Genomic DNA, 16,491 nt, shown 5'->3' with positions numbered 1-16,491 from the left:
CTCTACCACTTGAGCCACAGCACCACTTCTGGCTTTTTCTGTTTATATGATACTGAGGCATTGAACCCAGGGCCTCATGCATGCAAGGCAAGCCACCTTCCCAGCCCATCTGTGAGATTCTTATCTTCAATTAACCATCAGAAGACCACAAGAGGAGCTATATCTCAAAGTGATAGAGTGCTAGCCTTGAATCAAAGAGCTCAGGGACACAGCCCAGGCCTTGAGTTCAATCCCACAAATCACACACCCAAAAAATCCAGACCAACATAGAAATAACCCTGCCTTTTTCTTTTCCTGGTATTGGGATTTGAACTCAGGGCCTGTCCCTTGACTGGGCAAATGCTCTACCACTTAAGCCACATCTCCAACTGCTTTTGCTTGAGCCTGGCCTTGGACTATGATCCTCCTACTTTGCTTCCTACATAGCTAGGATCACAGGCTCAGACCACCAAGGTCTCATCAACTTTTTGCCTGGGCTGGCCTTGAACCACAATCCATTCACTATCTCGACTCCTGAGTTAGCTGGAATTATAGGCATTATACCTAAATGAAATCATCCTGGCTATTGATTATATGAGGGGGAAAGAGACCCTTAAAGTATATATAGGGTGGGTTGAGGAAAGTAAGAGAGCAAGATGTTTTACCAGAGACCTCTTATATTGTTTTTTAACTGTGACATGAATTATTAAAAACAGATACACAGGGCTGGGAAGGTGGCTCAGTGGCAGAGCGCTTGCCTTGCATGCCTGAGGCCTTGGGTTCCATTCCTCAGCACCACATAAGCAAAAAGAAAAAAGCTGGAAGTGGCGCTATGGCTCAAGTGGTAGAGCTCTAGCCTTGAGCTGAAGAGCTGAGGGACAGCGCCCAGGCCCAGAGTTCAGGCCCCATGACCGGACCCCAAAATAAATAAAAAAATAAAAAATAAAAAAATAAAAATAAAAACACACATACACAACATACATTCTGAGTCACTCCAACCATTGCAGCCCAGGTAAGTCAAAAAGGGCTAAATTTGGGCCAAATGGTAGGTAGGTCTGCATATGGCTGCTCTTAATATGGCTCATTTCTCTTTGCTCAGTTTATATACTTAAATCTGACTGCAACTTAATAAATATCCACTTTTGCTATTTTAATGATCATAAATTAGTTTGCTGCACTGTTTTGTATCCTGGTATCTGACAGGCACTAGTACAGACAGGAACAAAAGATTTTTAAAATCACTGATAAACTTGTTTAGAATGTAGTGCAGAAAGAATGCATGTTATCATTCCACTTCTGCCAGGCTGACGTAGCCAAGGCCCTGTGGATGTCCTTGCTGCGGGGCCACCAGAAGGCAGCCTCCATGGCTCACAGGTGACCTTTCTAAAGGAACTTCCTTGCTGCCAGTGAAAAGAACACATTTTCCTGCAAAGAGAAACCAGACCCTGGCCCCTAAACCATGCTGGTCTAACCACCAGCACTGTGGGGAAGGCAGCTGCTCTGGGCACCAGGCAGCAGACAGAAGACCACGCCCCTGCAGTGGGGGGGTGGGGGAGGGGGGTCACCCCAGGCACCTATTCCTCCAAGCTTCCTGCCACACCCCTGGCTACAAAGCTGCAGGAAGCGGCAAGCCTGGTTCTGGCCCTGGAGTAAGTATACTGCTCAGTCTGCAAGGTCTGTCCTCACACTGGGGGAGAGACAGCAGCCAGCGGCTCTGGGCTGTCGCTGGCACCCATCTGTGATCAGTGCTCGATGGGCTGGCACTCTTGCTGCTGGGCAGCAGAACATATGGATATCCAAAAATACAGATGAGTCCCAGATGGCTCATTGGAACCACCGGCTTGCACATGGCACCTACAGTTAATCTAGCTGTGCCCCCAGCACCAGGGAAAGCCCTGTGGACGCCCATCCATTACACCCAGCCCTACGCAGATGGCACCAGACCTGGCCCATCACAGGCACCTGTAGCTTCTCTGCGCACACACCATGGGCACTGTCGAGACAGTGGTGCCCAGCTCCTCAGCCCAGCCCCACCTTCCTTCCTGGCTGTACTGCCACTGCTGCCATGTCCCCACTGCTCTCAGCTCACCCAGTGACGGTGACTGTGGGACCTGCCCCCCCCCCCCGCCCCCCAGTTCTGTCACCTTCCTGCAGAACACAGTTCTAACTTAATCAGAACCCACCGCACCATCTGCTGAATGAATAAACGGAATAGTGGCCTTGGAGCATACACAATCCATATGGCTGATCAAAGCGCAGGCTGGCCCTGACCCGGGGCCCCAGCCCCGGCCCTGCCCCAAAGGACTCTGCAAAGCAGAAGCCTGATCTTCCAAAATCCACATGGACCACACAAAGCACAGACATGCAAAAGGGGCCACAAGTTTCTGCATTTCTACTCAGACCTCTAGAGAGTTTACCTTCCATTTTCCACATTCAATAGAGACTGAGACACGGGAGACACACTCTCCTACCCAAACAGCAGGGAGAGCACAGGGATGAGCAGGGCACTGACTCTGCTCACTGTCTGAGACCAGAAGTGGGAGTGGAGAGGGCTGCTCAGTGTGCAAGAAATACAGCTAACTGTTACCATGTGGGACTGCAGGACCAGGCCTGGGGCCTGGGGCCTCTGACTTCAGGGGGAGCTGAGAGTCCAGATCTCCACAGGCCATCTCTGTATAGGGAATGTCTGAATGACCAGGAAAACACTGACCAATGCCACACCAAAATCTGCTCCTCCCCCCAGCTAAGAAGATGGAGACTACCACTCCACCTGCGTGGCACAGGTGACACAAGAGGACTAGAGCCACAGACCACGTCCTTTTGGGGAACAATTACAAGCACCCAGGAAACCTGACTTCCAATTTTCAGCTGAAAGTGCTATGGCTAGCCTACAGATCTTCTGATGCTGGTTGTGCCCCAATGATCACGGAGAACTGTGTAGAGCAGTGCTGTCTACACGTCGCTCCATCACTGCCTTGGTGCTGGATTCCAGCCCGGCAGGCTGCGCCCCATGAGCATGCAACCCATACCCAGCCAGCACTCAGTTGGGGGGGGTGGGGGACAGAAGCGGAGGGGAAGGGAGGGGAAGGGCAGGTGGCTTACCAGCTCCTCCCGTAGCTTGCCCAGTGTCTCCATCTGGTTGCTGCGGGTGCTCAGCATCATGGACAGCTTCTCCATGAGAATGTCATACTTGCTCCTCCTGCAATGAGCCAGTGCAGCCAGAGTTCAGAGGACCACTAAAAAACACGTGTGTGTGTGTGTGTGTGTGTGTGTGTGCGTGCGTGCGTGCGTGCGTGCGTGCGTGCGTGCGTGCGTGTGTGTGTGTGGTTTTTGGTGGGTTGTGGGGCTTGAACTCTGGGCCTGGGCACTGTCCCTGAGTTCGACTCAAGGCTAGTACCTTTTCCACTTTGAGCCACAGCACCACTTCTGATTTTCTGGTAGTGAATTAGAAATAAGGGTTTTGCGAACTTTCCTATCTGGCATTAAACAGAGATTCTCAGATCTCAACCTCCTGAGTAGCTAGGATTACCGGTGTGAGCCACCAACTATGTGATCATTTAAGTTTTACTGGTGAAAACTCAAACAGGAGCACTGGTGGCTCACACCAGTAATCCTAGCTACTCAGGGGGCTGAGATCTGAGGATTGTAGTTCAAAACCAGCCCCAGGGAAGCCTGTGAGACTCTCATCTCTAACTAACCAAGAGAAAACCAGAAGAGAAAACAAGAAGTGGCACTGTGGCTCAAGTAATAGCCTTGAGCTTTTAGCTCAGAGACAGCATTCGGGCCCTGAGTTCAAGCCCTAGGATGGGCACAAAAAACAAAAACAAAAGATGGAATTAGAAACTTAGGATACTTGGACAGTCTTCAGTGAGGACCACAGGGCATCTGACAGTTCAGCTCGAAGATGACTTTTACTCCTAGACATCTGCAGTCAGTAGCCAGCCCATCCCTGGGTGTCCAGCATTTTCTTTGAGTTAAGCCACACCCAAGGGAATGGGTGGTGGAAACTTGACACAGAAACTGTCCTTCATCACTGCCCATCGCCTTCCATGGGGGGCTAGTGGTCAGACACAGAGGACATAGAGCTTAATCACCATCTCCCGGGGCTGCTTTTTTCTTTATTTTTGGTGGTACTGGGGATTCAGGACTTTATGCTTGCTAGGCAGGTACTATCACTTGAACCACGCCTCCAGCTTTTTTGGGGCTATTTTTGAGGCAGAGTCTCAATTCTCATATGTGCAGGATATGGTCCTGCTTATCAAGCTGGGGCATATTTTCATCATTTAAAAACAAATTCAAAACCGGGCGCCGGTGGCTCATGCCTGTAATCCTAGTTACTGAGGAGGCTGAGATCTGAGGATTGCGGTTCAAAGCCAGCCCGGGCAGGAAAAGTCCGTGAGACTCTTATCTCCAATAAACCACCAGAAAACTGGAAGTGGCACTGGGGCTCAAGCAGTAGAGTGCTCGCCTTGAGCTGAAGAGCTGAGGGACAGCACCCAAGCCAGAGTTCAAGCCCCATGACCGACAAAAAAAAAAAAATTCAAGGGGCTAGGAAGGTGGCTCAGTGGTAGACTGCTTGCCTTGCATGCATGAGGCCCTGGGTTCGATTCCTCAGCATCACATAAACAGAAAAAGCCGGAAGTGGCGCTGTGGCTCAAGTAGGAGAGTGCCAGCCTTGAGCTGAAGAGCTGAGGGACAGCGCCAAGGCCCAGAGTTCAAGACCCAGGACCAACTCAAAAACAAAAAAATTCAAGCTGGGTACTGGTGGCTCATGCCTATAATCCTAGCTACTCAGGAGGCTAAGATCTGAGGATTAAGGTTCTAAGCCAGTCTGGGCAGGAAAGTCCCAGGAGACTCTTATCTCCAATTAACCACCAGAAATGGGGAAGTGAAGCTATGACTCCAAGTGGTAGAGCCTTGAGCACGGAGAGGCTCTGGGACAGCGCCCAGGCCCTGCCCTGAGTTTAAGCCCCAGGGCGAGTGGGGGAATCCAGTCTTTTTAAAAGCTATGGTCATTTTCTAACTTGCGTTTCAGGCTGTTAGAACTTTTGCAGTGGGAAAGCAGCCCCGAGCGCTGCTCTCCGCGCCTGCCCATACCTGTCCACGTGGAACCGGTTCAGGAGGAGGAGGATGGAGTGCTGCTGGGCTCCGGTGGGCAATCGGATCACGTGCGACTGCATGGTGATCAGTCCGTTTTTGTTGAGAATTTTCCGGTGATAATGAAGCTTTCCAGCATCCACCCTGCGAGGAAGAGTGGTTGGGCCCTTCTATGCAGCTGCTCGCTGACCTCCAGCAAGGACAAGGTCTCTCACTTGGACCTAAGCCAGAGCCACACGCCTCCCACCCAGCCAGGCTGCGAGGTGTCATCGGGAGATGACAGCCTTGGAGCACAAAGCCATGCTCAGGGAAGACAAGGCAGCTGGCCCCTGTACGTGGGGCACAGGCCATGCCTCAAATTCAAAGTGGAGAAGGGTCTCCTGGCTTACTTAAAAGCAGAGGTGTGAAGGTCTCGCTGCAGCTCGCCTTGCCACCTGGACCGGCCTAACCGCTCCAAAATGCAGTAGGAGAAGTCGGGGAGCTTGAGGTCGGGGTCCCCCTCCATGCCTATCAGAGCTCTGTAGCGCATGTCCTGGGAGGCGACAATGATCAGCTTCTTGCCCCACCTACAAGTCAGAAACAGCCACGAGCAGAAGTTAAGTGTGCCAAGGAGCCGGGCACTGGTGGCTCACCCCTGCAATCTGGCTGCTCAGGAGGCTGAGACCTGAGAAAGGAAGTTCAAAGGCAGCCTGGACAGACAAAGCTGAGGGACTCTAATTTCTAGCTAGCCAGCAAAACGCCACACGTGGAGGTGTGGGAGAGCACCAGCCTTGAACAGAAAAGCTAAGCAAGAGCTCAAGGCCCTGAATTAAACACACACACACATACACACACACACACACACACCACAAACACACACACACACACACACACACACACACACACACACACACACACACTCCACTACCAGCAAACGGCCCTGAATTAAACACACACACACACACACACACACACACACTCCACTACCAGCAAACGGAAACACGAGTCATCATTTCCTCTTGCTTCTGAGAGGTTCACAATCCCCCCAAATTAACTAAGCAAAATTTCAGTGTCAGAACCAGGCCAGGAGCTCCCCATGGTCGGTGAGCCCGTCCCAGACGGGGCCTCCCTGCCTCCCCCGCCAGCACACCCACACGGCCCTCTTCTTTCTAAACACGCTGCAGAGCTGTGGGGCTGCTGCCCAGGCTCTCTGCCAGCTGCTTTCCTCCTGGACCTTCTAAGAAATGTTCCTTATCTTTCAGGTCACAGCTCAGTGGCCAGCTTCCAGAAAAATACTAACCAGAGTTCTAACCGCTCCTACCCTGTCACTCAGCACTCCTAGAATGGAAGTTTTGTTTTTTGGACACTTCTCTGTTCCCCCTCACTCAAACATGAGCAGGCAGAGACCCTTAGTGCCTAGATTCCTGTGTTAAGTGAATGAACTTTGCTAGTGAGCTAAGCTGCTTTGATCAAAACCAACCTCAGGGTCTAAAACACTGAACTGGAGCCAGTGGCTCACTCTATACCCCTAGCACACTGGGATGAGCATGTTCAAGGCTAGCCTTAGCACAAAAGTTTAGGGGACCCTCTTCTCAGTCCATAGCTGAGTGCCAAGATGCGCTTAACAACCTCAAGTTTCATGGTAAGCTGAGATGGGGTAGATTGAGTTTCCCGGCCAGCCCAGGCAGAAAGTGCTCCGGACTCTATCTCCACAGAGGAAGCTGGGCTGGCTGGCACACACTTATCACTCCAAGCAACAATAGGAGGCCTAATAAATTAAGTGGTTCAAGGTCCAGGTATGTGCTAGACAAGGGAGCTAGACTCTATCTCAAATATGACCAACAAAAAGCAAGTCTGGAGCATGGCTCAGTGGTATAGTGCTTGTTCAAACTCTAGTACTATAAACAAAACAAAACACACAAACAAACAGAAATCCAACCCACACTAAACTGTGATCATCAGTGGACTGAAGTCTAACTTTCACTTAATTGATAATGACCAGGTTTTGCACAAATGATTAGTTCTAAGTCCTAATGGCTGTGTTAGCAGAAATTATGCCTTAAAGAGGTCCAGAGCACTTCCTAGCTGGGTGCTTTAAACTGTCACAGATCTGTTCTGTTGGTGAGACTCCTGGCCCCCTGGCTGCAGCTTCCGGCTGGAGGCCAGAGCTGCGTGCAGATTAAACTGCCATCTGCCACACACAGCCCGCTCCCTGTGTGGCCTAGGAGGAGTGGGTGCAGAGCGCAAACACTTGAAAGCATTCTAGTGCCAAGCAACGCCACCTGCCAGGCCTAAATGCTCAGCGCCCAGGTTGGAAGTCACTGAGGCACGCTCCTGCGTGGCCTACAGAGGGGCGGCTGGTGCCTGGGTGGCAATCAAGGTAAAGCTGGGAGGAGGAGGTTGTGACTGGGCATTCTGAGCAGAAGGAAAAGCACCCCACACAGGCCTTGGTCCTCAGAAACAAGGGGGTACTGAGTGCTGCTGAAGCATGGTAGGGAACAGGCACGCTGGGAGACCCAAGGTGGCAAGGGACAGGGAGCAGACCTGAACACAAGCTTAGGTGTCCAGCTCAGGCTCATCTGCAGAGGACTCTGGTCCACAGAGCCCGGGGAACAGGAGGTCCAGGAGCAGGTAGGGGACAATGGTGGGGGAGGGGGCACTGGCTAGAGTACACTGTATCTGCGTGCCTTACATATGCTAAGAAAAAATCAGCCATACTAGCTTAGCTGTTCTTGCTATTTTGAAGAGAAACTGGAACTCCATGTATCTAAGTATTAGCAGTGAGCTACAATTAAAAGCAAACACAGGGCTGGGAGCCAGTAGCTCACGCCTGTGATCCTAGTTACTCAGAAGGCTGATATCTAAGGATTGCAGTTCGAAGCCAGCCCAGGAAAACCCGTGAGACTCTTATCGCCAATAAACCACTCGGAAAACCAGAAGTGGCACTGTGGCTCAAGTGGTAGAGCACTAACCTTGAGCTGAAGAGCTCAGGGACAGCGCCCAGGCCCAGAGTTCAAGCCTCATGACTGACCAAAAAAAAAAAGTCTCACGGACTTTCCTGCCCAGGCTGGCTTTGAATCACGATCCTCAGATTCCAGCCTCCTGAGTAGCTAAGATTACAGGCATGAGCCACTGGCGCCCAGCCTATATACCATCTTTATAATAACAATCTTAAAAGATTTTTTTTTAAAGGAGTGAAGGTCAGAGGTGAGAAAGAACATGGGGTGAGGAGCTGGGCTTCTGGAGAAGGAAATGGAAGCATCTAGATCAAGCCTGGGGGGGGGGGGCTACCATTTCTTGTTTCCTGAGAAGGAAGGGACATATGGAAGTACTGCACTGGAAGACAAGGGGGTACTGCAGGGGGCTCACACTGGCAGCTCTCCACATCCTTTTAAGCAGGAAGAAGGGGTAGAACCAGGCTGGGGACTTGAGGAAAATCACAATTTGAATTGGCCTCTGCTGGGAGAGGCTCTCTGCCTGAGAGCTCACAGGACAGCTGGGGAGAAGCGGGCCTGGCTACAAACAGAGCCAAAGGCCCTGTGTGAATGCTGGCTTGTCCACCATCCCCAACTGTGCAGGACTGCAGGCATGAAGGACAGGGGCAGCCCACAGGGGCGGAGGGAGTGAAGGAGGCCCAGGATGCACCCCAGACTTCCCCAGGGCAGTTTCTGAGGGCGCAAGTCCACTACCTGTCAAAGGCTTCGGCCATGGTACAGCGGGGTTGCAGCGTCTTGGTCCTGATGCTGCTGGTGATGTTCTTCCTCTCCTTGAAGTAGCGGCATGAGCCCTGGATGCCGTCCTTGTTCTCCAGGATCATATGGATGGGATAGACGTCCTCCAGAGGCACCGGGTCCCGCCTGGACTCCAGAATCCCAGTCTCCAGATCAATTTCTTCATACCTAGGGGCAGAGCGTGCACATGAAACACACACCCCCACCCCAGCTCCAGAAATAATGCTGACCCCAGCAGAGACCACAGAGAAGAGGCTGGTCTGCTCTGACTTCATGTCCCACCAGGACAGGTGGACAAGTGGGTTCCTGCCCTTCCCATGATCCTCTAAAACACCTTGAGAACTGGATACTGGACCCAAACTATCTGACTGACCTGGGCCATGACCTTTTGGTGTCTTTCCCCATGTGGGCCCAGGCTCCAGATGCCTGAGTTTGGAGGGAACTTGAACTTGCAGTGTCAAGACTTTCTCCCTCTAAGCTGACATCTTCCCATCTCTGTGCTGGTAGCTTGCTGGCACCCTCGTTCATTTGAATGGCTTCCCTTATCATGGGCATGGACAGCTCTCACGTGAGTCCTCAGTCCTGTTTACTTTCCTAAATGCCAGGCAGAAGCCGGGCACTGGTGACTCATGCCTGTAACCCTAGTCACTTAGAAGGTTGAGATCTGAGGGCCAAGGTTGGACTCTAGAAGCTGGTCTACACAGGAAAGTGGGTGAGACTCTTATTTCTAGTCAATCAGCAACATTCCAGATGTGGAGGTGTGTGTTAAATGGTAGAGTGGCAGCCTTGAGCAAGAAACACTAGGTGAGAGCTTAAGGCTCAACTACCAGCATGCATGCTCACATACACGCACGATATACGTACATGTGCACACAAACACACACTCACAAAGAAACGAAGCCCCCTGACTGTACTCCATATACCATCCCGAGCTTGTGTGATTTTCCTCAATGCCAAGCTCTTCCACCACGCACCATCAATACACAGCTCTTTCAAGCTTTCTTTCTAGTCTTTCTGGGATGATTCACTACACTATTCATCCCTCTATTCACATGGCCTGTCAGAGTTTTTTTTGCCAGTTCTAGGGCTTGAACTCAGAGCTGGGTGCTGTCCCTGAGCTTCTTTTTTGCTCAAGGCTAGCACTCTACCACTTGAGCCACAGCACCACTTCCAGCTTTTTCTGTGTATGTAGTACTCAGAAATCGAACCCAGGGCTTCATGCACGCTAGGCAAGCCATCTACCACTAAGCCACCTTCCTAGCCATGTCAAGGCGCTTTAGTAGTGGGTTGAAGACTCTGCCTTCTCTCTCCAGCCTGGAAATGCAGGTGCAGTGGCCTGGGAGGAGCCTGGAGCCTTCCAATCACAAAGCACTCTCTCTGAGGGAGGATCAAGGCCAGCCGCCTTAATGACCAAGTTCTCTGGATGACTCAGAGAGGTCTAGCTCAGTCCCTCCCTCCAGCCAGCCTCCTTCCCAGGAAGCCAGATGTTTACTAAACAATCTTAACTTGGCCAACCTAAAGGAAGCTCAGCGTCAGTGAGTCTCAAAAGTTCTTTTAGCATCTCCCTCATCTCCACAAGGCTCCAGTTTCCTCTGCCTCAGAGAAGGGAACAAGTACTCTCACCTGCTGCCCAAGCCACGAACACCTGGGGCACAAGCTAGATCCCTACCTTTCCTCCCACTTCACTTCCAACCAGTTACCAATCCCTCTTGGCTGTCTTACCTAATGTCTCCCCAACCCTTCTCTTCATTTCCACATTCAAACTAACTAGACTGGTTTCCCACAAATCTCCCAGCACCTTCTCATTCCAGACTGGGCCCCCCTCCTGGGGCTTTGTAATAAAGGGCAAACACCCCCGAGAGGAAAAAATGATCACTGATTACCTCTCTGTGAAATGATTAAAAGTGGATTCTGGATCCAGATCTCTTAAGCTCCAATTCTAGAATCTATTCTTGCTAGTTGATGGCCTTGAGCATGTCACCTTATCATGCCTGCCCCCCACCCCGAATCCTCTCTCCTTAACAATGAGATAATACCCCTCAACAGGCTGTTGTAAAAAACCTTGCTCTATTTAAGTAATGACACTTATGTTTCAGTGGCAACTAATATTCCTCATTCTCTACTTCTGATTCTACATGCTAAAGCCAAATTCAGCTGATTTCTTTTCTCTTTCATGTTTGCTGTTTTGTTTGGAATAATCTTTATCCAACGTTTAAGTTTTTTTTTGGGGGGGGGGGTCTAGTCGTGGGGCCCGAACTCTGGGCCTGGGCACTGTCCCTCAGCTCTTCAGCTCAAGGCTAGCACTCTACCACTTGAGCCACAGCGCCACTTCCAGCTTTTTTCTTTTTGCTTATGTGGTGCTGAGGAATCGAACCCAGGGCCTCATGCATGCAAGGCAAGCGCTCTACCACTGAGCCACCTTCCCAGTCCCTCAACGTTTAAGTTTTTTCTTGTATATTATTATTTTTTTTGGGGGGGGGGGGTTCCAGTTGTGGGGCCTGAACTCTGGGTCTGGGCGCTGTCCCTCAGCTCTTCAGCTCAAGGCTAGCGCTCTACCACTTGAGCCACAGTGCCACTTCCGGCTTTGTTCTTTTTGCTTATGTGGTGCTGAGGAATCGAACCCAGGGCCTCAAGCATGCAAGGCAAGCGCTCTACCACTGAGCCACCTTCCCATCCCTTTCTTGGATATTATTAACTCAGGGACCTCCCCTGAGACCTTTACAATATGGCTTAAGAACACTTGCCTGGAGTGGTACTACACTCCTGTAATCCCTGCTACTCGGGAGGCTGAAGCAGGAGGATTTGAGAGTTCCAGGCCAGTCTTGACTAACATAACAAGACTGTCTCAAAATAAAAAATTCTGAACTGGGCACTGGTGGCTCACACCTGTAATTCTAGCTACTCAGGAGGCTGAGATCTGAGGATTGCAGTTCAAAGTCAGCCCAGGCAGAATACTCTGTTAGACTCGTATCTCCAATGAACCACCAGAAAACCATAAGTGGCACTGTGGTTTAAGTGGTATAGCACTAGCCTTGAGCTGAAGAGTTCAGGGACAGCGCCCAGGCCCAGAGTTCAAGGCCCATGAAAATAAAAATAAAAATTCTGCCAGGTGTCAGTGTCTCACACCTATAATCTTATCTACTCAGGAGGCTAAGATCAGGGAATCACAGTTCAAAGCCAGCCCAGGCAGGAAAGTCCATGAAATTCTTATCTCTAATTAACCACCAAAGAGCTGGAAGTAGACAGCACTAGCCCTGAGCAAAAAGAGCTCAAAGACAGGGCTGGGAAAGTGGCTCAGTGGTAGAGTGCTTGTCTTGCTTGCATGAGGCCCTGGCTTCGATTCCTCAGCATCACATAAGCAGAAAAAGCCAGAAGTGGTGCTATGGTTCAAGTGGTAGACCACTAGCTTTGAGCTGAAGAGCTGAGGGACAGTGCCCAGGCCCAGAGTTCAGGCTCCACGACTGACAAAAAAATAAAAACAAGACTGACAAAAAAATAAATAAAACAAGCCAGGCGCCAGTGGCTCACGCCTGTAATCCTAGCTACTCAGGAGGCTGAGATCTGAGGATCATGGTTCAAAGTCAGCCTGGGCAGGAAAAGTCCGTGAGACTCTTATCTCCAATAAACCACCAGAAAACTGGAAGTGGTGCTGTGGCTCAAGTGGTAGAGGGCTTGCCTTGAAGAGCTGAGGGACAGGGCCTGCCTAGGCCCAGAGTTCAAGCCCCATGACCGATAAAAATAAACAAAACAACAACAAAAAAGCTCAGGGGCAGAGCCCAGGCACTGAGTTCAAGCTCCAGGACCTGCACACATTACTTTAAAAAAAAAAAAAAAAGCTGGGTACACATTAATTTTTAAAGAGGCTGAAATCTGAGGATTGTGGTCCAAGGAGAGACCAGGCAGGAAAGTCTATGAGACTCTTATCTAGAAGTAACAACCCAAAAACCAGAAGTAGCACTGTGGATCAAACTGGTAGAGTGCTAGCCTTAAACAAACACACTCAGGGACAGGGCCCAGACGGAGTTCATGCCCCATGACGCCCCCCCCCCCCACCAAAGGGGTGGGGGGGGGGGAAAGACTGGTGTTAACAGTTCAGGCCTATAAATCTCAGCTACTTCACAAGACTGAAATCTGAGGGTCAAGGTTTAAAGCCAGCCTGTGCAGGAAAAGTCCATGAGACTCATCTCCAATTAATAACTAGCAAAAAGCCAGAAGCGGAGTTGTGGTTCAAATGGTAGAGCACTACTACTAACCTTAAGTGGGAAACGCTATGGGGACAGTACCTAGGTCCTGAATTTAAGAAAAAAAAAATTTTAAGGGTTAGGGGATGTAGGTCAAGTGGTACAGTGTTCACTTAGCTCGTGTGGAACACTAGTTCAAGCTTAATATCATGCAACAAAAAAAAATACTACCAAAACCTCGGGCTCTGTCGGTGGTTTAGTTTCTTCCTCTGTCTTGAAAAAGAAAACAGTTCCTTTTTTTTTTTGTCCTCACAGAGTCCTGCATGGTGCGGATCAGGTGAGCTCAGTCAGTCCAGCTCTCAGAACAGCAGCTCATTGTCAGCACCGCCTGCAGCCCAGCAGCTAAAGACCCGAGGCTCACGGCTGTAAAAACCTGCAGCCATGCAGATTTAGCGGCTTCAGCTTTCTACTCCGGACTCGACCCCCGAATGCCTCACAAAGCTTTGAGGGCGCTCCCAACCCCTGATCCCTGATCGGGCCTTCCTGCTCGCATGTCAAGGAAAGACTCTGGGGCTCCAGCACCCCCCCACCCCCACGCCCCGCCCAGGGCCCCAGTCCCGCTCCGTCCCGAGCCCCACGGCACCGGGCGTAATGGGACACCAAGCCCCACCGGAGCAGATTCCCGGGCCTTGCCAGCCCCGGGAGGCTCCAGCCCGCGTGCCCGGCGGCCCCTGCGCCCCGCGGGCCCTCCCGCGCTCCCCGCCGGCCCCCCGGCCCCCGAGGCCCGGGCCCCCGGCCTGGAGGCTGACCGGTCCTGGAGCTGCAGGTCGGGTCGCTCGCGAGGCTCCTCGTAGAAGCTGATGCCCGGGTGCGTGGCCAGGGCCCGCCACAGGAACTCCTGCGTGTACGGCTCCAGAATGAGTGGGAAGGGGGGCACCCGGGTCTCCAGACGACTCCACAGAGCGGGCAGACATAAGCCATCGAGTCCCTCCAGGGCCACCTCGTCCAACAACGACTCCAGCGCGTCCATGGCTGCCTCAGTTGGCAGAGCCCGGGGGCGCATGCGCGCCTCGCCGCCCGAGAACTACCCTCTCCCGACTCAGGGCGCCTGCGCAGAACGATCGGCGGCGCGGGGAGGCGGGTCGGACGCAGACTAGGAGGAGGAGTCGCGCGCCGAGGTGACGTCACGCGCGTAGGGGCGGGATCCGTGAGTGGGACCTCGGCCGCCATTGGTGGAGAGTCCCGCTGTAACCAGGGGAACTGCAAACATTGTAGAGGCCACTTCCGGTCCGAGCACCCGGAACCGCCACCTGTAGGGATGGACGGTGAGTGTCCTCGGGCCCCACCGGGAGGTCGGGCGGTTATTCTCTCGTCCGTCTTGAGTCCTCCCGAGGCGGAATGCCAGGCCGTAGGCCTCTCGGATGGCCGTCGGCCGCGTGGTGGTGTCCGGCGTGAGGGAAAGGCGGGCTGGGCGTGTGGGACGGGGAGCGGAGGCGCGGTCGCGGGCCGGCCACCCTGCCCGGCCGAGGTCGCGGGGGAGCCCGGTTCCGGACGCACGTTCAGTGATGGATTCTGAGGAGAAGCGGGGACCTGGGGACTCGGGGAGCTCAGAAAACTCTCTCTTCTCCCCCCGGGTGCTTTGGCGGTCCGTCACCCGCGTCTAGAGAGAGTATGGCTCCCGGCCGGGAACTCGGGGCGGCCCACACCCGGGCCACTTTCCTGAGTACTTTTGAGGGGCACCGTTACGTTGTTTTACAGTGAAGGAAACCGATTCCTGGGAGTTAAGTGTCTTGCCCAGATTCCCCCGCCAACAAGCCAGCAGCAGAATGGCAGAAAGACTTGAGGAGCCCAGATGCCCCTAGATGACGAGAGGAATGGTGGAGGGGGGCCCTTCATCCCCGAGCTTGCTGATGCACTCCGTCTGCGGGCTCAGGTCTAAGGAGGCCGCGGTGGAAAGTCAGTCCCCACCCCATCTGAAAGAGGAGATGCTCCCTTTTCAAGTTCCAGCCAATCGTCTCCTTGGAGCATTTCTCAAAACGATCAACTGCAGCCAATCAACCTGCAGCCAGTGGTCGTCTTGGGCCGCCACGGAGGGGATCCCTCCCCCCCCCCCCCCAATTAGAACACAGCATTGATGCCGGGAAGCCATTTGAAAATGGCTTCTCTGATACCTTCCTTTGCAAATGGAAAGGCTAATAATGTCCAGAGACTGGTATAGTCTGTGGTAGAATCCAGACCTTTTTCCAAATTTCACTTTTGGCTCTTATATTCCCATAAATGCAGTGTTGGGGGCGGGGCGTTGGGGATGAGGGATTGGATTTCTTTTGGGAGGTACTGGGGATTCAACCCAGAGCCTCTCACTTGCTAGGCAAGAGCTCTGCCATTCCCTAGTCACTTTTGCTGTGCTAGTTTCTCTCTCTCCCTCTTTCTTTTCTTTCCTTTTGATAGAGTCTTAGTGATTCTGCCTGGGAGGGCCTCTGGTTTTGATCTTTCTCCCTTTTCCCTCCACCTCCTGAGTAGCTGGAAGTATAGGCACTTATGTGTTCCCCACCCCCAGTGTTTTTTGTTGAACATTGTGTCTTGTGCTTAAAAGGCACCTTTGCCCTCTGTACTTGGAGACACTGCACAAATGGCTTTTGGCATTTTACCCTGTGGAAAGGTCAATGTAAAGTAGCTATCAAACAACAGTTCTTAAACTTTTTAAGCCTGCAGTCATCTTTAGCTCTTCCAAGCTTAAAAGAGCTTTATTGAGCTGGGGGCATGTTCTTTCTTTCTTTCTTTCTTTCTTTCTCTCTCTCTCTCTCTCTCACACACACACACACACACACAGAGCTTTGTGTTCCAGCTATGTTTATCAGAAATAAACCCTGAGCTGTGCCCCACTCATAATCCTTACTGGTCTGAAGGTTTATAACCAGAGGATTGAAGTTTGAAGCCAATAGGGAAGAAGAGTCTGTGAGACTCTGTCTTTAAAATAACCAGTAAAGCCAGGTGCTGGTAGCTCATGCCTGTAATCCTAGCTACTCAGGAGGCCGAGATCTGAGTTCAAAGCCATCCCAGGCAATAACATCCATGAGATTCTTACTTCTAGAAAACCAGAAGTGGAGCTGTGGCTCAAGTAGTAGAGTGCTAGCCTTGCGCTGAAGAGCTCAGAGACAGCACTCAAGCCCAGAGTTCAAGTCCCCCACCCCCCCACCCGACAAAAACAGTAAAAAACAAACAAACAAACTGGAACTATGACTCAAGTGGTAGACAGTCAGTCAGCAAGCTGAGCTAGTACAAAGCCCTGAGTTCAAACTCAACTACTACCAGAAGAAAAAAACAAAACACCAACACTGAGAAAGTCTTCAGACAGTTAATTTATTAAAAAAATAACAGACCCATTTACTTCTGAATATAAATATTTTAATGGATATACTTCCCACTGCAAGAGTGGTATTGCTAGCTAGGCTCTGGTGGCTCACACCTGAGAAGCTAGCTTCTCAGGAGGCTGAGATCTGAGGATGGCAGTTCAAAGCCAGCCT

General features: G+C 51.7%; 2 protein-coding genes across 5 annotated transcripts in view; one reads left to right on the top strand and one right to left on the bottom strand.

The window, feature by feature from the left end:
* Window positions 1-14,053, bottom strand: part of Gtf3c1 (general transcription factor IIIC subunit 1) — a 53,737-nt gene extending 39,684 nt beyond the window's left edge. For all 4 annotated transcript variants that reach the window (XM_042666585.1, XM_042666587.1, XM_042666586.1 and 1 more), the window contains exons 1-5: window positions 13,777-14,053; window positions 8,745-8,954; window positions 5,466-5,642; window positions 5,077-5,220; window positions 3,082-3,178 (exon numbers count right to left, since the gene is read on the bottom strand). In XM_042666585.1, the coding sequence (XP_042522519.1) occupies window positions 3,082-3,178; window positions 5,077-5,220; window positions 5,466-5,642; window positions 8,745-8,954; window positions 13,777-14,030 (882 nt within the window). In that variant the 5' untranslated portion in view covers window positions 14,031-14,053. The remainder of the gene's footprint in view (window positions 1-3,081; window positions 3,179-5,076; window positions 5,221-5,465; window positions 5,643-8,744; window positions 8,955-13,776) is intronic.
* Window positions 14,054-14,240: 187 nt separating this feature from the next.
* The window catches only part of LOC122096314 (katanin interacting protein), a 118,004-nt gene continuing 115,753 nt past the window's right edge, over window positions 14,241-16,491 (top strand). The window contains exon 1 of the mRNA XM_042666869.1: window positions 14,241-14,292. Coding sequence (XP_042522803.1) covers window positions 14,286-14,292 — 7 coding nt within the window. The 5' untranslated portion in view covers window positions 14,241-14,285. The remainder of the gene's footprint in view (window positions 14,293-16,491) is intronic.

The sequence above is a fragment of the Dipodomys spectabilis genome, unplaced genomic scaffold, assembly GCF_019054845.1.
Source record: "Dipodomys spectabilis isolate Male_0828 unplaced genomic scaffold, ASM1905484v1 ptg000366l, whole genome shotgun sequence".
NCBI lineage: Eukaryota > Metazoa > Chordata > Mammalia > Rodentia > Heteromyidae > Dipodomys > Dipodomys spectabilis.
Note: the sequence above shows the minus strand (reverse complement) of the source record. Positions and strands in the feature narration are given on the sequence as shown.